General features: G+C 43.2%; 1 protein-coding gene across 1 annotated transcript in view; it reads left to right on the forward strand.

Annotated features, from left to right (window-relative positions):
• Positions 1–22,647, forward strand: part of LOC128703943 (serine/threonine-protein phosphatase 6 regulatory ankyrin repeat subunit B-like) — an 88,332-nt gene that overhangs the window by 45,203 nt on the left and 20,482 nt on the right. Inside the window, exon 2 of the mRNA XM_070080538.1 lies at positions 10,218–10,508. Within this exon, the coding sequence (XP_069936639.1) occupies positions 10,218–10,508 (291 nt within the window). The remainder of the gene's footprint in view (positions 1–10,217; positions 10,509–22,647) is intronic.

Below are 22,647 nucleotides of genomic sequence, written 5' to 3' on the forward strand. Positions count from 1 at the left end.
GACCTGGACAGGCTACAAGCCTGGTCCAGCAACTTTCTCCTTGAATTTAACCCTGCCAAATGCAAAGTCATGAAGATTGGGGAAGGGCAAAGAAGACCGCAGACACAATATAGTTTAGATGGCCAAAGACTGCAAACCTCACTCAAGGAAAAAGATCTGGGGGTGAGTATAACACCGAGCATATCTCCTGAGGCACACATCAATCAGATAACTGCCGCAGCATACGGGCACCTGGCAAATCTACGGATAGCGTTCCGATACCTCAGTAAGGATTCGTTTAAGACTCTGTATACCATCTACGTCTGGCCCATACTGGAGTATGCAGCACCAGTTTGGAATCGACACCTAGTCAAGCATATCAAGAAATTAGAGAAGGTGCAAAGGTTTGCAACAAGACTAGTCCCAGAGCTACGGGGATTGTCCTACGAAGAAAGGTTGAGGGAAATTGGCCTGACGACACTGGAGGAATAGACGAGGTGGACAAAGACGGGATGTTCCAGAGAAGGGACACAGACACAAGAGGTCACAATTGGAAGTTGAAGACTCAGATAAATCAAAGGGATGTTAGGAAGTATTTCTTCAGTCATAGAGAAGTCAGGCCATCGAATAGCCTAGAAAGTGATGTAGTGGAGGCAGGAACCATACATAGTTTTAAGACGAGGTATGATAGAGCTCATGGGGCAGGGAGAGAGAGGACCTAGTAGCAATCAGCGAAGAGGCGAGGCCAGGAGCTGTGACTCGAGTCCTGCAACCACAAATAGGTGAGTAGAAATAGGTGAGTACAAACATACACATGCACACACACACACACACACACACACACAGTTCCTCCACTACCTCCCCCCCCACACTCTGACATACACAATACAAATCTAACGTACAGAATTACATAGGTTTCCCACTCTAAGGCAATCAGAATAAAACAAAAATGGGTTGCCAGAGAGCAACAAGAAAAACCAAGGGACAGGTGGAGGAAACTGCAAAGGAAGATTGGGCAGCAGAGCTCACAAAAAGGGAACATGAATGGGAAAAGAAACTAGAACAACTTAGCATTAGAATGGAAGAGAGGATAGACATGGAAAGCAGGAAGTGGGAGGTGCAAGTCAAAGCAGCAGAGGCCAGGATACAGAGTTTAGAAGAGGAACTGAAAGATCTGAAACAGCCTAATGAACTAAAGAACATTTTGGGATTGACAACAAAGACTGCTACCTCAGCCACAAATAAGGGGACTGCAGGGAAAGAAGGAGCAAAACTGCATGTAGAAGCTCAATCAGTGGAGACTGTAGTAAATGAAAGAGTTCAGCTATATGTGGAGGCCCTAACAGACCACAGCAGAGCCCAGGGAAAGCCGAGAAGGGAAAATGACAGGCCACTGAGCCCAAGTACATTAGCTAGTGAAACTGAAGAAAGAAAAGCTGCAATGGAGGAAATCAAATTGAATTAGGGGATACACAGGGAAATGCAGTGGGAGAATGAAAGGGTGAGGTCAGTCTTTGTGTATGGGCTCCAGGAAGTTGAAGGGGAAACATATGAAGCAAGAAAACAAGGGGGGAAAAAAGCAATTGAAAGCATCATGAAAGCAATAGGAGAAGACGACATGACCAGGCTGAAAATTTTTCGGAGAATAGGGGGGTTTGTAAGAAAAAGAACCCGGCCAGTGAAAGTGACCTTCAAGGCAGAATCGACTGGGAACAGGATCCTGCAGGAGAAAGCACGATTAAGGGACATGCTGGCATACAGGAAGGTGTATCTCGACCGCGACAGAACACAAGCAGAAATGTAGAAACTGAGAGAGATGGTACTAAGGCGAAAGGAGGAAAGAGAGGGGTTGGAGAAGACAGACAGGAGATCCCAGACACAGGAAGATCAAATACAGCCTCCCTCACAACTTCCTATAGAAGCTTCTCAACCAGGTCAACCCCAGTGCAACCAAACACTCTAAACCAAAACACCCATGCCACATCCAATTTCCCCACCCACTCCATTACAAACTCCACCCCCACAGCAACCACCCATAGTTCCTTATCAGGTCTCCCACTTCCCCAACCCCAATACACCTCCCAGACCACAATCTTAGAAAAGAAGTTGAAGGTGTGGTACACAAATGCAGATGGAATAACAAAAAAGTATGAGGAGTGGCACGAAAGAATCAAGGAGACATCCCCAGACATAATAGCACTCACAGAAACAAAACTCACCAGAATAATAACAGATTCAATATTTCCATCCGGATATCAAATCCTCAGGAAAGACAGAGGGAGGAGAGGGGGAGGAGGAGTTGCACTGCTCATTAAAAACCAGTGGGGTTTTGAGAAAATGGAAGGAATGGATGGCACGGGCGAAAGGGACTACTTAGTAGGAACACTCCAGTCTGAGGGACATAAGGTGATAATTGCAGTAATGTACAACCCACCACAGAACTGCAGGAGGCAAAGAGAAGAATACGATGAGAGCAACAGAGCAATGGTCGACACACTAGCCGAGGTGGCCAGGAGAGCACACATGGGGTGAGCAAAGTTACTAGTTATGGGTGAATTCAATCACAAGGAGATTGACTGGGAAAACCTGGAGCCCCATGGGGGTCCCGAAACATGGAGAGCCAAGATGATGGATGTGGTACTGGAAAGCCTCATGCATCAGCATGTTAGAGACACTACCAGAGAGAGAGGAGAGGATAAACCAGCAAGACTGGACCTTATATTCACCTTGAATAGTTCTGACATCGAGGATATCATGCATGAAAGGCCCCTGGGATCTAGTGATCATGTGGTTTTGTGCTTCGACTACATAGTTGAGCTCCAAGTGGAGAGAGCAGCAGGAATAGGGTGGGAAAAGCCAAACTACAAAAAAGGGGAACTACTCAGGCATGAGGAACTTCTTTCAAGATATTCAGTGGGAGAGGGAACTGACAGGAAAACCAGTACAACAAATGATGGACTATGTGGCAAAATGCAAGGAGGCAGAGGAGAGGTTTGTTCCCAAGAGAAACAGAAATAATGGAAAGAACAGAACGAGTCCTTGGTTCACCCAAAGGTGTAGGGAGGCAAAAACTAGGTGTACTAGAAAATGGAAAAGGTACAGAAGACAGAGAACTCAGGAAAATAAAGAGATTAGCCGAAGAGCCAGAAACGCATATGCACAGATAAGAAGGGAGGCTCAGCGGCAATACGAAAATGACATAGCATCGAAAGTCAAGATTGACCCGAAGCTGTTGTACAGCCACATCAGGAGGAAAACAACAGTCAAGGACCAGGTAATCAGACTGAGGAAGGGTGATGGGGAAATCACAAGAAACGACCGGGAGGTATGTCAGGAGCTCAACACAAGATTTAAAGAAGTATTTACAGTGGAAACCAGTAGGACTCCAGGAAATCAGAGCAGGGGGGTGCACCAGCAAGTGCTGGATGAGGTACATGTAACCAAGGAGGAGGTGAAGAAGCTGCTATGCGAACTTGACACCTCAAAGGCAGTGGGACCAGACAACATCTCTCCGTGGGTCCTTAAAGAGGGAGCAGAGATATTGTGTGTACCGTTTACAAAGATCTTCAACACATCATTTGAAACTGGGCAACTCCCCGAGTTATGGAAGATGGCAAATGTAGTCCCTATTTTTAAAAAGGGAGACAGACATGAGGCACTAAACTACAAACCTGTATCACTAACGTGTATAGTATGCAAGGTCATGGAGAAGATCATCAAGAGGAGAGTGGTGGAGCACCTGGAAAGAAACAAGTGTATAACTGAAAACCAGCATGGTTTCAGGGAGGGAAAATCCTGTGTCACAAACCTACTAGAGTTTTATGACAAGGTGACAGAAGTAAGACAAGAGAGAGAGGGGTGGATCGACTGCATATTTTTGGACTGCAAGAAGGCCTTCGACACAGTTCCTCACAAGAGGTTACTGCAAAAGCTAGAGGATCAGGCACATATAACAGGAAGTACAAAGAGACCTGGACAGGCTACATGCCTGGTCCAGCAACTGGCTCCTTGAGTTTAACCCTGCCAAATGCAAAGTCATGAAGATTGGGGAAGGGCAAATAAGACTGCAGACACAATATAGTTTAGACGGCCAAAGTCTCCAAACCTCACTCAAGGAAAAAGATCTGGGGGTGAGTGTAACCCCGAGCATATCTCCCGAGGCACACATCAATCAGATAACTGCTGCAGCATACGGGCGCCTGGCAAACCTACGGATATCGCTCCGATACCTCAGTAAGGATTCGTTCAAGACTCTGTATACCATTTACGTCAGGCCCTTACTGGAGTATGCAACACCAGTTTGGAATCACAGACCGGGCCGCGGGGGCTATGACCCCCGGAACTCTCTCCAGGTAAACTCCAGGTAGTCAAGCACGTCAAGAAATTAGAGAAAGTGCAAAGGTGTGCAACAAGACTAGTCCCAGAGCTACGGGGATTGTCCTATGAAGAAAGGTTGAGGGAAATCGGCCTCACGACACTGGAGGCAAGGAGGGTCAGGGGAGACATGATAACGACATATAAAATACTGCGCGGAATAGACGAGGTGGACAAAGACGGGATGTTCCAGAGATGGGACACAGACACAAGAGGTCACAATTGGAAGTTGAAGACTCAGATGAATCAAAGGGATGTTTTGAAATATTTCTTCAGTCATAGAGTAGTCAAGCCGTGGAATGGCCTAGAAAGTGAGGTGGTTGAGGCAAGAACCATAAATAGTTTTAAGGCGAGGTATGATAAAGCTCATGGAGCAGGGAGAGAGAGGACCTAGTAGCAATCAGTGAAGGGGCGGGGCCAGGAGCTATGAATCGACCCCTGCAACCACAAATAGGTGAGTACAAATAGGTGAGTACACACACGCATACACACACACACTCATACACATACACACACACACACACACACATACACACACACACACACACACACACACACACACACACACACAATCAGCAAAAAGACGGGGCCAGGAGCTGTGAATCGACCCCTGCAACCACAAATAGGTGAGTACACACACCTAGTAGCAATCAGTGAAGACGCGGGGCCAGGAGCTGAGTGTCGACCCCTGCAACCACAATTAGGTTAGTACAATTAGGTGAGTACACCAGTACACATACACACACTCCCAGACACACACACACACACACACACACACATACACACACACACACACACACACACACACACACACACACACACACACACACACACAGTGGGTGCAGACTCAGGTGCACAAGGCTCCGAGAACATTAGTGTTTTTAAGGAGTGCAGTAACTGCTAGCAGTAATCAGTGGTAGTGACAACGTCAGTGAACAATAGTACGTGTTTTTATAACCCAGAATTACTGGTATGTATTAGCAGTATCTCCCCCTCACACCTCCCCCATACAAACGAACACACACATATACACACATACACACACACACCTGCACTAGGACAATATGGTAACTAATTAACTAACTAGGCGAATACACACACACACACACACACTCACACACACATGCACACACACGCACACACATGCACATACGCACATACACACACACACACACAGATACACACACATACTAAACCGTATGCAGAGGTCCTGTCAAACCCACTTGAGGCCAAAACAAAGACAGGGAGCACACTAATACAGAATGAGAGGTTGGAAGACATTGAAGGAACTAGGACATGTGCAGTGACCTTACCAGACACCTGTGGGGGCCAGGAACAGGTGAGCAGGAAGGACAAACCAATGAGCATAGGGTCCATAGCTAGGGAAGGGACTGAATGAAGGAACACTCAACTGGAAGGAACTAAAACACATCAGACGATGCAATGGGAGTCACAGTGGGAGGTGGAAAGGGAGAGATCAGTTTTGTCAATGGGCTAGACGAAGCTAAAGGGGAAACTTATGATGAAAGAAAGCAGGAGGAGAAAAAAGCAATTGAAGGTATCATGAAGGTGATAGGCGAGGGGGACATGACCCGGGTGGCAAATTTTCGGAGAATTGGGTGGTTCACAAAGAAAAGGAATCGGCCTCTCAAAGTAATTTTCAAGGCAGAATCAACCCGAACCATGATCCTGCAGGAGAAAGCATGGCTGAGAGGCAAGCAGGAGTTCATGAGTGTGTACCTCGATCGAGAGAGAACACAGGACGAAAGAAAGATGATGAAAGAGAGAGTTCAAAAACGAAAAAAGAAATGGGAGGAAATGAAAAAGGAGAGCCGAATAATCCAGGAACAAGTGGAAGGACAAGCACACCCCCAGAAACACCTGCAGAAGGACTCCAGCCACGACACCCACAAGGCAACTGAACAATCCAAACCAACCATCACTCACCGATCCCTCTGTTCCCACCCCCAGCACTACAGTTACATTATTAGAACAGAAGTTGAAGGTTTCGTACACAAATGCGGATGGATTAACGAATAAACACGAGGAATGGAAAGAAAGAATCAATGAGAAGTCTCCAGACATCATAGCAGTTTCAGAAACAAAACTCACGGAGACAATAACAGATGCAATCTTTCCACCAGGATAACAGATCATGAGGAAAGATAGAAGGGGCAGAGGGGGAGATGGGGTTACTCTGCTCGTAAAAAACTGATGTAAATTCGAGAAAATGGAATGCATAGATGAGACAGGAGAAAGAGACTACACAGTAGGTACACTTCAGTCTGGGGAGCACAAGGTGGTCATTGCACTGATGTATACTCCAACAAAGATCTGCAGGAGGCCAAGAGAGGAATATGAAGAGAGCAACAGAGCAATGGTGGACACACTTGCTGAGGTGGCAAGAAGAGCTCACTCCAGCTGAGCAAAGTTGCTGGTTATGATGGATTTCAACCACAGGGAGATTGACTGGGAAAACCTGGAGCCACATGGGGGTCCCAAAACATGGAGAACCAAGTTGTTGGACATGGTGCTGGAAAACCTCATGCACCAACATGTTAAGGACACTACGAGAGTGAGAGGGGAGGAAGAACCAGCAAGATTGGACCTTGTGTTCACCCTGGGCAGTTCAGACATTGAGGACATCACGTACGAGAGTCCCCTAGGGGCTAGCGACCACGTGGTTATGTGCTTTGAATACATAGTAAAGTTGCAAGTGGAGAGAGTAACAGGAGTTGAATGGGAAAAGCCTGACATTAAAAGAGGGGATTACATAGGGTTGAGGAACTTCCTGCGAGAGGTCCAGTGGGACAGAGAACTGGCAGGAAAGCCAGTAAATGAAATGATGGAAAATGTAACAACAAAATGCAAGGAGGCAGTGGAAAGGTTTATTCCTAAGGGCAACAGAAACAATGGGAAGACCGGAACGAGCCCTTGGTTTACCCGATGGTGTAAGGAGGCAAAAACAAAGTGCAATAGAGAATGGAAAAAGTACAGAAGGCAGAGAACACAAGTAAATAGGGAGATCAGTCGCAGAGTCAGGAACGAGTATGCACAGGTAAGGAGGGAGGCCCAGCGACAGTATGAAAATGACATAGCATCGAAAATCAAGACTGACCCGAAATTGTTGTATAGCCACATCATGAGGTAGACAACAGTCAAAGACTGTTGGGGAAGGAGACTGGTCTGGAATCACTGGTCTTGTTGATCAGGAGGAAGTGTCAGTGGAAGGAGACTCTGGTCTGACATCACTGGTCTTGTGGCCAAGGTTTAACTGTCAGCAGAAAGAGACTCTGCTCTGGTATCACTGGTCTTGTTGACCAGGTGGAAGTGTCAGTTGAAGGAGAGTCTGGTGAGGCATCACTTGTCTTGTGGACCAGGTGGAAGTGTCAGTGGAAGGAGACTCTTGAGTGGCATCCCTGGTCTTGTGGACCAGGTGGAACTGTCAGTGGAAGGAGACTCTGGTCTGGCATCACTGGTCTTGTGGACGAGGTGGATCTGTAAGTGGAAGGAGACTCTGGTCTGATATCACTGGTCTTTTGGACCAGGTGGAACTGTTAGTGGAAAGAGACTCTGGTCTGGCATCTTTGGTCTTGTGGACCAAGTGAAACTGTCAGTGTTATAAGACTCTTGCCACGCATCACTGGTCTTGTGTACCAGAAGGAAGTGTCGGTGGAAGGAGACTCTGGTCTTGAATCACTGATCTTTAGGACCATGTGGAACTGTCATTGGAAGGAGACACTGGTCTAGTATCACTGGTCTTGTGGACCAGGTGAAACTGTCAGTGGAAGGAGGCTCTGGTCTGGCATCACTGGCCTTGTGGACCAGGAGGAAGTGTCAGTTGAAAGAGACTCTGGTCTATCATCGCTTGTCTTGTGGACCAGGTGGAACTGTCAGTGGAAGGAGGCTCTGGTCTGGCATCACTGGCCTTGTGGACCAGGAGGAAGTGTCAGTTGAAGGAGACTCTGGTCTTGCATCACTGATCTTGTGTACCAGGTGGAACTGTCAGTTGAAAGAGACTCTGGTCTATCATCGCTTGTCTTGTGGACCAGGTGGAACTGTCAGTGGAACGAGACTCTGGTCTGGCATCACTGGTCTTGTGTAGCACGTGGAACTGTATGTGGAAATAAACTCTGGTCTGGCATCACTGGTCTTGTGGACCAGGATGAAGTGTCATTGGAAGGCGACTGCTCTGGCATCACTGGTTTTGTTGGCCAGGTGGAACTGTCAGTGTAAGGAGACTCTGGTCTGGCATCACTGGTCGTGTGGACCAGAAGGAAGTGTCAGTGGAAGAAGACTCTGGTCTGGCATCACTGGTCTTGTGGCTCTGGTTTAACTGTCAGTGGAAGGAGACTCTTATGTGGTTTCTCTGGTCTTGTGGACCAGTAGTAAGTGTCAGTGGAAGCAGACTCTGTTCTGTCATCACTGGTCTTGTAGACCAGACGGAACAGTCATTGAAGGGAGACTCTGGTCTGGCATCACATGTCTTGTTGCCAAGGTTTAACTGTCAGTTGAAGTAGACTCTTGTCTGGTATCAGTGGTCTTGTGACCCAGGTTTAATTGTCAGCTGAAGGAGACTGCTCTATTATCACTGGTCCTTTTGACCAGGTGGAACTCTCAGTGGAAGAAGACTTTGGTCTGGCAACACTGGTCTTGTTTTCCTGTTATTTAGTTTTTCATTTTAATTTACATAAAGTAGACTGTTAATAATTTACTTCTGGATCACTTCCTCACAATATATTTAAGTCAGCAGTTGTTGTAGATCTCAACTGATGAACTGAACAACCAATCAAACATTTTTTTTATTTCTATTACACTGCTGGTCATTAGTACTGCGGAATTTATACAACATTTTTCTAGTGGATGATAACTTTTTCAAAAGGTTTAAATGCTGTAGAAAATAAGAGAATTATAGATAATAGTCTTAATTGTGAGATATTAAAGTTAAGTAAGTTTATGCTGCAACTGACCATCAAACTTTCACATAAGTTATTATCTCTCTTCCAAGTTATGTCAACAAGCGCCTTAAAATGTTCCTTAATAAAAGTATTGTAATTACACGAGGTCACCAGCAACAGTCTGTCAGAACACATTCCTCTGGCTCCTCTACTGTATAAAACAATTTAATTATTTTTTAATAAATAACAGTAAATTAACTTAAGGTGCAGCAGGTGTTAATTATATGCATATTCACTTACTTTTACTGTTACTTCTTTTCCTCTGATCTACTTTCTTTACCACCTAAATTATCCTATTTAACTCCTCGATCATCTTTCTCTTTTATGCACAATTAAATTAATCAAATTTCTCCTCCTTAATTTACTTTCTCTTCAACCTACTTTCTCCATTATCTACCTTTTTATCTACTTTCCTTATCATGTATAAGTCAAGATAATATATCTTTTCCCTTCTTTCAATTTGATCTTCTTTATAAATGACCTATTTATTCAACCATATATAATCTTTATGCCTTTTTTTCTACTCTACTTTTCTTGCCATTGACTTTACTTTCTCTGACTTCTTTCCTCTACCTAATTTCTGTTTGCTCTATTTTTCCTCAAATAACTTTCTCATTGACTTACTTTAAGTTGGACTTATATTCTCCTTCACATGTTCTCTCCTCGACCTGTCTTTTTCTTCACCAACTTATAACTCGACCATCTTCCTCGTGCTGTTCTATTAGACAGTTATTATGATACTATTGGAAACAGCTAGTTATCTGAACCAGTGAACTGGATGAACATTTTAACTTTCAGTTTTCAAGTCAACATACAGTTTAGTATCTTCAATAATTAAACAAAAAGTTTTAGAATCTCAAGCACAGAAGTTATGGTACAGCAGCACATCATTATTTAATTTTGCAGAGTTATGAGAAAGAAATAGAACTGTACGAGAAGCTGCTTAATGTCATCAGCAAGAGTGATGATGTCAGTGAGGCGACCCGCTTACTCAGGTCACGGGCACCCATGGAGCCAGTGGGACAGTGGTCCGTCTACCCACTCTCCCTGGCCATTACCAGCAACCGTCTCAAGATCATCAACCTACTGGTGGCAGCTGGAGCGCCGCTCACCACCACCAACCATGGCGTCAACCTGCTGACTCTGGCCTGGCTCACCCCAGACGTCACTATTCCTGTCCAGGTTACCATCACAAGGGTGAGTGTTCAGGTCATCACAAGGGTGAGTGTTTAGGTCATCACAAGGGTGAGTGTTTAGGTCATCACAAGGGTGAGTGTTTAGGTCATCACAAGGGTGAGTGTTTAGGTCATCACAAGGGTGAGTGTTCAGGTCATCACAAGGGTGAGTGTTCAAGTCATCACAAGGGTGAGTGTTTAGGTCATCACAAGGGTGAGTGTTTAGGTCATCACAAGGGTGAGTGTTTAGGCCATCACAAGGGTGAGTGTTCAGGTCATCAAAAGGGTGAGTGTTTAGGTCATCACAAGGGTGAGTGTTCAGGTCATCACAAGGGTGAGTGTTTAGGTCATCACAAGGGTGAATGTTTAGGTCATCACAAGGGTGAGTGTTTATGTCATCACAAGGGTGAGTGTTTAGGTCATCACAAGGGTGAGTGTTCAGGTCATCACAAGGGTGAGTGTTTTGGTCATCACAAGGGTGAGTGTTTATGTCATCACAAGGGTGAGTGTTTAGGTCATCAAAAGTGTGATTGTTTAGGTCATCACCACAAGAGTGAGTGTTTAGGTCATCACAAGGGTGAGTGTTTAGGTCATCACAAGGGTGACTGTTATGTCATCACAAGGGTGAGTGTTTAGGTCATCACAAGGGTGAGTGTTCAGGTCATCACAAGGGTGAGTGTTTAGGTCATCACAAGGGTGAGTGTTTAGGTCATCACAAGGGTGAGTGTTTAGGTCATCAAAAATGTGATTGTTTAGGTCATCACCACAAGTGTGAGTGTTTAAGTCATCACATGGATGAGTGTTTAGGTCATCATCACAAGGGTGAGTGTTTAGGTCATCACAAGGATGAGTGTTTAGGTCATCACAAGGATGAGTGTTTAGGTCATCACAAGAGTGAGTGTTTAGGTCATCACAAGAGTGAGTGTTTAGGTCATCACAAGGGTGAGTGTTTAGGTCATCACAAGGGTGAGTGTTCAGGCCATCACAAGGGTGAGTGTTTAGGTCATCACAAGAGTGAGTGTTTAGGTCATCACCACAAGTGTGAGTGTTTAGGTCATGACAAGGGTGAGTGTTTAGATCATCACAGGGATGAGTGTTTAGGTCATCACAAGGGTGAGTGTTTATGTCATCACAAGGGTGAGTGTTTAGGTCATCAAAAGTGTGATTGTTTAGGTCATCACCACAAGAGTGAGTGTTTAGGTTATCACAAGGGTGAATGTTTAGGTCATCACAAGGGTGAGTGTTTAGGTCATCACAAGAGTGAGTGTTTAGGTCATCACAGGAGTGAGTGTTTAGGTCATCACAAGAGTGAGTGTTTAGGTCATCACAAGAGTGAGTGTTTAGGTCATCACAAGGGTGAATGTTTAGGTCATCACAAGGGTGAGTGTTTAGGTCATCACAAGAGTGAGTGTTTAGGTCATCACAAGGGTGAGTGTTCAGGCCATCACAAGGGTGAGTGTTTAGGTCATCACAAGAGTGAGTGTTTAGGTCATCACAAGAGTGAGTGTTTAGGTCATCACAAGGGTGAGTGTTTAGGTCATCACAAGGGTGAGTGTTTAGAACATCACAAGGGTGAGTGTTTAGGTCATCACAAGAGTGAGTGTTTAGGTCATCACCACAAGTGTGAGTGTTTAGGTCATCACAAGGGTGAGTGTTTAGGTCATCACAAGAGTGAGTGTTTAGGTCATCACAAGAGTGAGTGTTTAGGTCATCACAAGGGTGTGTGTTTAGAACATCACAAGGGTGAGTGTTTAGGTCATCACAAGGGTGAGTGTTTAGGTCATCACCACAAGTGTGAGTGTTTAGGTCATCACAAGGGTGAGTGTTTAGGTCAACACAAGAGTGAGTGTTTAGTTCATCAAAAGGATGAGTGTTTATGTCATCACAAGGGTGAGTGTTTAGGTCAACACAAGGGTGAGTGTTTAGGTCATTGCAAGAGTGAGTGTTTAGGCCATCACAAGGGTGAGTGTTTAGGCCATCACAAGGGTGAGTGCTTAGATCATCACAAGGGTGAGTGTTTAGGCAATTACAAGAGTGAGTGTTTAGGCCATCACAAGGGTGAGTGTTTAGGCCATCACAAGGGTGAGTGTTTTGATCATCACAAGGGTGAGTGTTTAGGCCATCACAAGGGTGAGTGTTTAGGTCATCACAAGGGTGAGTGTTTAGAACATCACAAGGGTGAGTGTTTAGGTCATCACAAGGGTGAGTGTTTAGGTCATCACCACAAGTGTGAGTGTTTATGTCATCACAAGGGTGAGTGTTTAGGTCAACACAAGGGTGAGTGTTTAGGTCATCGCAAGAGTGAGTGTTTAGTTCATCACAAGGGTGAGTGTTTAGGTCATCACAAGGGTGAGTGTTTAGGCCATCACAAGGGTGAGTGTTTAGATCATCACAAGGGGGAGTGTTTAGATCATCACAAGGGTGAGTGTTTAGGCAATTACAAGAGTGAGTGTTTAGGCCATCACAAGGGTGAGTGTTTAATCCATCACAAGGGTGAGTGTTTAGATCATCACAAGGGTGAGTGTTTAGGCCATCACAAGGGTGAGTGTTTAGGCCATCACAAATGTGAGTGTTTAGGCCATCACAAGGGTGAGTGTTTAGATCATCACAAGGGTCAGTGTTTAGGTCATCACAAGGGTGAGTGTTTAGGTCATCACAAGGGTGAGTGTTTAGGTCATCAAAAGTGTGATTGTTTTGGTCATCACTACAAGTGTGAGTGTTTAGGGTATCACAAGTGAACATTTAGGTCATCAACAGAAAAGTGAATATATCAGTCACCATCTTAAGTACTTTTGCTTAGGTTAGCTTGGTCCTCACAACTGACCTGCCTTGACTTATAACTTGCTTCCTCACCACTGACCTGCCTTGACTTATAACTTGCTTCCTCACCACTGACCTGCCTTGACTTATAACTTGCTTCCTCACCACTGACCTGCCTTGACTTATAACTTGCTTCCTCACCACTGATGTGCCTTGACTTATAACTTGCTTCCTCACCACTGACCTGCCTTGACTTATAACTTGCTTCCTCACCACTGACCTGCCTTGACTTATAACTTGCTTCCTCACCACTGACCTGCCTTGACTTATAACTTGCTTCCTCACCACTGATGTGCCTTGACTTATAACTTGCTTCCTCACCACTGACCTGCCTTGACTTATAACTTGCTTCCTCACCACTGATGTGCCTTGACTTATAACTTGCTTCCTCACCACTGACCTGCCTTGACTTATAACTTGCTTCCTCACCACTGACCTGCCTTGACTTATAACTTGCTTCCTCACCACTGACCTGCCTTGACTTATAACTTGCTTCCTCACCACTGACCTGCCTTGACTTATAACTTGCTTCCTCACCACTGATGTGCCTTGACTTATAACTTGCTTCCTCACCACTGACCTGCCTTGACTTATAACTTGCTTCCTCACCACTGACCTGCCTTGACTTATAACTTGCTTCCTCACCACTGACCTGCCTTGACTTATAACTTGCTTCCTCACCACTGACCTGCCTTGACTTATAACTTGCTTCCTCACCACTGATGTGCCTTGACTTGTAACTTGCCAGTTACTGGCTCAGTCATGTGATCATTACTTTTCCTTCTCTTTTAACACCTTTAGTTAGCACTTTTCTTAACGTTTCTTACCTAGTTAACTAGTTTAATCATCTTACAGTCGACATGCTAACTGAATTCTTCATCGCATTTTTTGACCTGGCTGTCTGGTTTCATTACCAGATTTTTTACTCTGCTATCTGGTTTCTTCGCTACATTTTTGACCTGGGTCTCTAGTTTCCTCACCACAATTTTTGACCTGTTAACCGATTTCTTCATCACATTTTTGACCTGGCTAAAACTTTTTTTCATAAAAATATCCCTTTCTAACTGTTTCCATGTCACTCATTCCCTTCAGCTTATTGCTTCTTAGTTATATCGTCTACTAATTTGAATCAAGTCTTACTTTCATCAGCTGACAGATATTGTATCACATAATTGTCTCAGTTAACAGTTTTTATCATCTTCTGGCTCCAGCTGGTTGAGTATTCCTGGTAAAGCACATGATAGAGTTAGAGTAAGACGTAGAGTAAGGATAGCAGATGAACAAGGAGGCTTCAGGAAAGGTAGGGGGTGTGTGGACCAAGTGTTTACAGTGAAACATATAGGTTAACAGTATTTAGATAAGGGTAAAGAGGTTTTTGTGGCATTTATGAATTTGGAAAAGGCATATGACAGGGTTGATAGGGAGGCAATGTGGCAGATGTTGCAGGTGTATGGTGTAGGAGGTAGGTTACTGATAGCTGTGAAGAGTTTTACGAGGATAGTGAGGCTCAGGTTAGAGTATGTAGGAGAGAGGTAGATAATTTCTCAGTAAAAGTAAGCCTTAGACAAGGATGTGTGATGTCTACATGGTTGTTCAATATATTTATAGATGGTGTTGTAAGAGAAGTGAATGCTAGGGTCTTGGCAAGTGATGTGGAGTTAAAAGATAAAGACTCAAACACAAAGTGGGAGTTATCACAGTTGCTCTTTGCTGATGGCACTGTGCTTTTGGGAGATTCTGAAGAGAAGTTGCAGAGGTTGGTGGATGAATTTTGTAGGGTATGTACAAGAAGAAAATTAAAAGTGAATATAGGAAAGAGTAAGGTTATGAGGATAACAAAAAGATTGGATGACGAAAGATTGGATATCAGACTGGAGGGAGAGAGAGTATGGAGGAGGTGAATGTATTCAGATATTGGGGAGTGGACGTGTCAGCAGATGGGTCTATGAAGGATGAGGTGAATCATTGATTTGATGAGAGAAAAGGGTGAGTGGTGCACTTAGGAGACTGTGGAGACAAAGAACTTTGTCCGTTGAAACAAAGAGGGGAATATATGAGAGTATAGTTGTGCTAACACTCTTGTATGGGTGTGAAGCATGGGTGATGAATGTTGCAGCGAGGAGAAGGCTGGAGGCACTGGAGATGTCGTGTCTGAGGGAAATGTGTGGTGTGAATATAATGGAAAGAATTCGTAGTTTGGAAATTAGGAGGTGTGGGATTACCAAAACTATTATCCAGAGGGCTGAGGAGGGGTTGTTGAAGTGGTTCGGACATGTAGAGAGTATGGAACAAAACAGAATGACTTCGAGAGTGTATAAATCTGTAGTTGAAGGGAGGCGGGGTAGGGGTCGGCCTAGGAAGGGTTGCAGGTAGGGGGTAAAAGAGGTTTTGTGTGCGAGGGGCTTAGATTTCCAGCAAGCGTGTGTGTTAGGAGTGAATAGAGATAAATAGTTTTTAATATTTGACGCGCTGTTGGTGAGCAAAGTAACATTTATGAAGAGATTCAGGGAAACCTTGCAGGCTGGACTTGAGTCCTGGAGATGGGAAGTACAGTGCCTGCGCTCTGAAGGAGAGGTGTTAATGTTGCAGTTTTGTAAGTGTAGTGTAAAGCACCCCTCTGGCAAGACAGTGATGGAACGAATGATGGTGAAAGTTTTTCTCTCTCTGGCCACCCTGCCTTGGTGGGAATCGGCCGATGTGTTAATAAAATAAACAGTTTACTCATTACATCGCCATCCTGGTTAACAGGATTCATGACTTCCTGTCTGCACCAGAAAACTTGTTGTTTTCGGCGCTTTCCGACTCCAAGTAATTGTTTTTTTATTACTTACAAATCCCAAATAAGTGGTTTCTTTTCTTCCTACCCACCCGAGTAATATTTTTGCTATCACCTATCTCCCCACACAACTGGTTTCTTTATCACTTATACACCCCAGCTATCCGGCTTTTTTATTACTTACTAACCCCAAATATCTGGTTCCTTTATCACCAATCCTAGATATCTGGTATGTGTATAACTTACCAACCCCAACTATCTGGTTTCTGTATAACTTACCTAACCCAGCTATCTGGTTTCTGTATAACTTACCTACACCAACTACCTGGTTTCTGTATAACTTATCTACCCCAGCTATCTGGTTTCCGAATAACTTACCTACCCAGCTACTTGGCTTCTCTATCACTTATCTACCCAAGCAATCTGGTTTCTCTATAACTTACCTACTCCAACTATCTGATTTCTGTATAACTTACCTACACCAGCTACCTCGTTTCTGTATAACTTATCTACCCAAGCTATCTGATTTCTGTTTAACTTTCCAAAACCAACCATCTGGTTTCTGTATAACTTACCTACCCGAGCTATCTTGTTTCTGTATAACTTATGTACCCAACTATCTGGTTTCTGTATAGCTTATCTATCCCTGCTATCTGGTTTCCGTATAATTTACTTACCCCAACTATCTAGTTTCTGGATAACTTACCTACTCTAGCTACCTGGTTTCTGTATAACTTATCTACCCCTGCTATCTAGTTTCTGTATAACTTACCAACCCCAACTATCTGGTTTCTATATAAATTACCTACCTGAGCTACCTGGTTTCTGTATAACTTACCTATCCTACTCTCTGCTTTCTGTATAATTTACCTACCTCAGCAACATGGTTTCTGGATAACTTATCTACCCCAGCTATCTTGTTTCTGTATAACTTACCTTCCCCAACTATCTGGTTTCTGAATAACTTACCTACCCCGGCTACTTGGTTTCCATATAACTTATGTACCCCAGCTATCTGCTTTCTGCATAACTTACCTACCCCAGCTACCTGTTTCTGTATATGTTATCTACCCTAGCCATTTCGTTTCTGTATAACAAATCTACCCCAACTATCTGGTTTCTTTATAATTTACCTACTCCGGCTACTTGGTCCTATATAACTTATCTATCCAAGCTATCTGATTTCTGCATAGCTTTCCTACAACAAGTATCTGGTTTCCCAATAACTTAACTACCCGAGCTACCTGGTTTCTGTATAACTTATCTACCCCAACTATCTGGTTTCTGCATAACTTACCTACCCCAGCTACCCGGTTTCTGTGTAACTTATCTTCCCCAGCAACTTGGTTTCTGTATAACTAAATTACCCCAGCTATCTGGTTTCTGTTCAACTTACCTACCCCAACTATCTGGTTTCTGTATAACTTACCTACCCGAGCTACTTGGTTCCTTTATAAATTACATATCCCAAATATCTGGTTTCGGTATAAATTACTTATACCAGTACTTCGTTTCTGTATAACTTATCTACCACAGCATTCTGGTTTCTGTATAACTACCTTCCCCAGCTACCTGGTTTCTTTATAACTTATCTACCCCTGCTATCTAGTTGCCGTATTACTTATCTACCCCAGCTGTCTGGTTTGTGCATAACTTACCTACCCCAACTATTTGCTATCTGTATAATTTACCTACCCGAGCTACCTGGTTTCTTTATAACTTATCTACACCAACTATCTGGTTTGTGTATAACTTACCTACCCCAGCTACCTGGTTTCTGTATAACGTATCTAACGAAGCTGTCTGGTTTCTCTATAACTTACTTACCCCAACTATCTGGTTTCTTTATAACTTACCTACCCCAACTGTCTGGTTTCTGAATAACTTACCTACCCCGGCTATTTAGTTTCTGTATAACTTAATTACCGAAGCAACCTGGTTTCTGTAAAACTTACATATACAACGTACCTCGTTTCTGTATAACCTAGCTACCCCAGCTTTCTGGTGTATGCATAACTTTCCTACCCCAGCTATCTGGTTTCTGTATAACTTATCTACCCCAGCTATCTGGTTTCTGTACAACTTATCTACCCCAACTATCTGCTTTCTGCATAACTTTTCTACCCAAGATATCTGATTTCTGCGCAACTTACCAACCACATCTATCTGGTTTCTGTATAACTTACCTCCCCCATTATCTGGTTTCTGTATAACTTAACTAACCCAGCTGTCTTGTTTCTGTATAACTTACCAACCCCAGCTATCTGGTTTCTGTACAACTTACCTACCCCAACTATGTGGATTCTGTATAACTTACCTACCCAGCCTGCTTGGTTTCTGTATAACTTACCTACCCCAGCTATCTGGTTTCTGTATAACTTAACTAACCCAGCTGTCTTGTTTCTGTATAACTTACCTACCCCAGCTACCCGGTTTCTGTGTAACTTATCTACTCCAGCTATTTGTTTTCTGCATAACTTACCTACACCAAATATCTGGTTTCTGTATAACTTACATACCAGAGCTACCTGGCTTCTCTATACCTTTTCTACCTCAACTATCTGGTTTCTGTTCAACTTACCAAACCCAGCTACCTGGTTTCTGTATAACTTATCTACAGCAGCAATTTTTTTTCTGTATAACTTACCTACCCCAACTATCTGCTTTCTCTATAACTTACCTACATCAACTTCCTGGTTTCTGTGGAACTTACCTACCCCAACTGTCTGGTATCTGTATAACTTACCTACCAGAGCTACCTGGTTTCTATATAACTTATCTACTTCAGCTCTCTGGTTTCAGTATAACTTACTTACGCCAACTGTCTGGTTTCTGTATAACTTACCTACCCTCCCTACTTGATTCCTGTATAACTTAATTACCTCAGTTATCTGGTTTCTGTATATCGTGTCTACTCCTGCTATCTGGTTTCTGTAAACATGCCTACACCAACTATCTGGATTCCGTATAACTTACCAGCCCCGGCTACTTGGTTTCTGTATAACTTACCAACCCCAGCCATCTGGTTTCTATATAATTTACCAACCTCATCAATCTGGTTTCTGTATAACTTATCTACCCCAGCTATCTGGTTTCTGTATACTTACCAACCCAATCTATCTGCTTTCTGTATAACTTACCAACCCAATCTATCTGCTTTCTGTTTAACTTACCAACCCGATATATCTGGTTTCTGTATAACTTACCAACCAAGTCTATCTGGTTTCTGTATAACTTATCTACCCCAACTATCTGCTTTCTTTATAACTTATGTACCCCAGATATCTGGTTTTTGTATAACTTACCAATCCCCTCTCTCTGGTTTCTGTATAACTTACCTTCTGGAGCTACCTGGTTTCTGTATAACTTACCTAACCAAGCTATCTGGTTTCTGTATAACTTACCAACCCCATCTATCGGGTTTCCGTTTAACTTATCTACCCCAACTATCTGGTTTCTTTATAACTTACCAACACCAACTATATGGTGTCTGTGTAACTTACCTACCCTAGATATCTGGTTCATGTATAACTTATCTTCCCCAGCTTTCTTGTTTCTGTATAACTTACCAACCCCATATATCTGGTTTCTGCATTGCTTTCGAACCCTGTCTATCTGGTTTCTGTATAACTTATCTACCTTAACTATTTGCTTTCTGTATAACTTATCTACCTTAACTATTTGCTTTCTGTATAACTTATCTACTTAAGTTCTCTGGTTTCCGTATAACTTACCAAACCCATCTATCTGGTTTCTGTATAACTTACCTACACAATCTATCTGGTTTCTGTATAACTTATCTACCCCAGCTTATATTGTTACTGTATAACTTACCAACCCCATCTATCGGGTTTCTGTTTAACTTATCTACCACAGCTATCTGGTTTCTGTGTAACTTACCTACCCCAGCTACCTGGTTTCTTTATAACTTATCTACCCCAGCTATCTGTTTTCTGTATAACTTACCAACCCCATCTATTTGGTTTCTGTATAACTTATCTACCCCAGCTATCAGGTTTCTGTATAACTTACCAACTCCATCTATTTGGTTTCTTTATAACTTACCAACCCCAGCTATCTGGTTTCTGCATAACTTATGAGACCACAGCTATCTTGATTGTGTATAACTTAATAACCTAATCTGTCTGGTTTCTGTATAACTTATCTACCGCAACTATTTGGTTTTTGTATAAGTTACCTACCCCAACCATCTGGAATCCGAATAACTTACCTACCCCGGATACATGGTTTCTGTATAACTTAATTTCCCCAGCTATCTGCTTTCTGTATAACTTACCTACACCAACTATCTGGTTTCTGTATAAATTACATACCCTAGCTTTTTGGTTTCTGTATAACTTATCTACCCCAGCTATCTGGTTTCTGTATAACTTACCTACCCCATCTATCTGGTTTCTGTATAACTTACCTACCCCAGCTATCTGGTTTCTGCATAACTTATGAGACCCCACCTATCTGGTTTCTGTATAACTTACTAACCTAATCTATCTGGTTTCTGTATAACTTATCTACCCCAGCTATATGGTTTCTGTCTAACTTACAAATTCCATGTATCTGGTCGCTATAAATTACCTAACCGAGCTACATGGTTACAGTATAACTTATCTACCCCACTTATCTGGTTTCTGTATAACTTACCTACCCCTACTCTCTGGTTTCTGTATAACTTACCTACCCCGTCTATTTGGTATTTTTGTAATTTAATTACCCCAGCTTTCTGGTTTCTGTATAACTTATCTACCGCAACTATCTGGCTTCTGTATAAGTTACCTACCCAACCATCTGGAATCCTAATAACTTACCTACCCCGTATACTTGGTTTCTGTGTAACTTAATTACCCCAGCTATCTTGTTTCTGTATAAATTACCTATCCAAGCTACCTGGTTTCTTCATAAGTTATCTACCCAAGTAAACTGGTTTCTGTATAACTTACCGACCCATCTACATTGTTTCTGAATAACTTATCTTCCCCAGCTCTCTGTTTTCTGTATAATTTACCTACACCAACTATCTGGTTTCTGTATAACTTACATACCCTAGCTGTTTGGTTTCTGTATAACTTATCTACCCCAGCTATCTGGTTCCTGTATAACTTACCTACCCCATCTATCTGGTGTCTGTACAACTTACCAACTGCAGCTGTCTGGTTTCTGTGTAACTTATCTACCCCAACTATCTCGTTTCTATATAACTTATCTACCCCAGCTATCTGACTCACGAAATCGTAATGACACGAATGCAAACAAACCATAAAACGGACGGGATTTGAACCCAGTGGCTAACGCAACGGTCTCGAGTTTTGAGACTCTCTGACCGCTGGCTCAAATCCCGTCCGTGGTATGGCCAGCTATCTGGTTTCTGTATAACTTACCTACCCCATCTATCTGGTTTCTGTATAAGTTACCTACCCCAGCTATGTGATTCCTGTATAACTTACCAATCCTATCTATCTGGTTTCTGTATAACTTATCTACTCCAGCTATCTCGATCCTGTATAACTTACCAACCCCATCTGTCTGGTTTCTGTATAACTTACCTACCCCAGCTATCGGGTTTCTGTATAACTTCCAAACATCAGCTATCTGGTTTCTGTATAACTTTCCAACCCTATCTATCTGGTTTCTGTATAACTTATCTACCCCAGCTATCTGGTTTCTGTATAACTTGCCAATCCCATTTATCAGGTTTCTGTATAACTTACCTGCCCCGTCTATCTGGTCAATTATCTACCCTTGGAAGGAAATCCAGAATCACATGAAATCTATGCTCTTCCAATTACCATATCTCTTGTACTAGACTAAATACAGCCTCAAAAAATGACCTCGAACTAGCAAGGTGCTTCTGGTTGTGCAATAAAGATGTAGAACTTTGGGCAGGTATCAGAAAGGTACTAAGGAGAGTAATAAATGATAAAAATAATCATGAAAACAAGGATGACCTCTTGGATAGTCTACCAAAAATATATAAAACATGGGAGCAAGAGATAGTTTATCAAAAAATGCAGAATGTCCATACCACAACAGATGACTCGAAACTGTCTAGTCACCCACATGGTGCTAAGCCAGACCCATCCCCCAGTCATAGCACTAATACCCATAGTGCTGGTGCTGGCCCAGGCTCAGCCCCCAGCCCCAGTGCTGACCCAGACCCAGCCCCCAGCCTTACTGCTAGCCCAGACTCTCCTAGGGACACTACCAAAACCACCACAAAAACAGTAAATATACAACTATCTTAAACCGTAAATATACAACCATCATTGCACAAGACCGTGGCCCACAGTACAGATGTTGGAGAGGAGTCTCCTCCTTCTTCCTCTACTGGGGAAAGTAGATGGAATCCAGGACGGGGTGGCCCTGGCTTGGATACTGAGGATTATAGTGCAGTCCCAGAACCTGCAGAAATTGACAACACACCTCCCAACAATTCTCAACCAAAGGTGAATTTGTGCAAATATTATGCTTGGGGCATCTGAAAGCATGGAATAACAGGGAAAAGAAATGGGACATGTAACTTCGAGCATCCCAAAAAATGTAGCGACCTCCT

Source organism: Cherax quadricarinatus, unplaced genomic scaffold (genome assembly GCF_038502225.1).
Source record: "Cherax quadricarinatus isolate ZL_2023a unplaced genomic scaffold, ASM3850222v1 Contig578, whole genome shotgun sequence".
Taxonomy (NCBI): Eukaryota; Metazoa; Arthropoda; class Malacostraca; order Decapoda; family Parastacidae; genus Cherax; species Cherax quadricarinatus.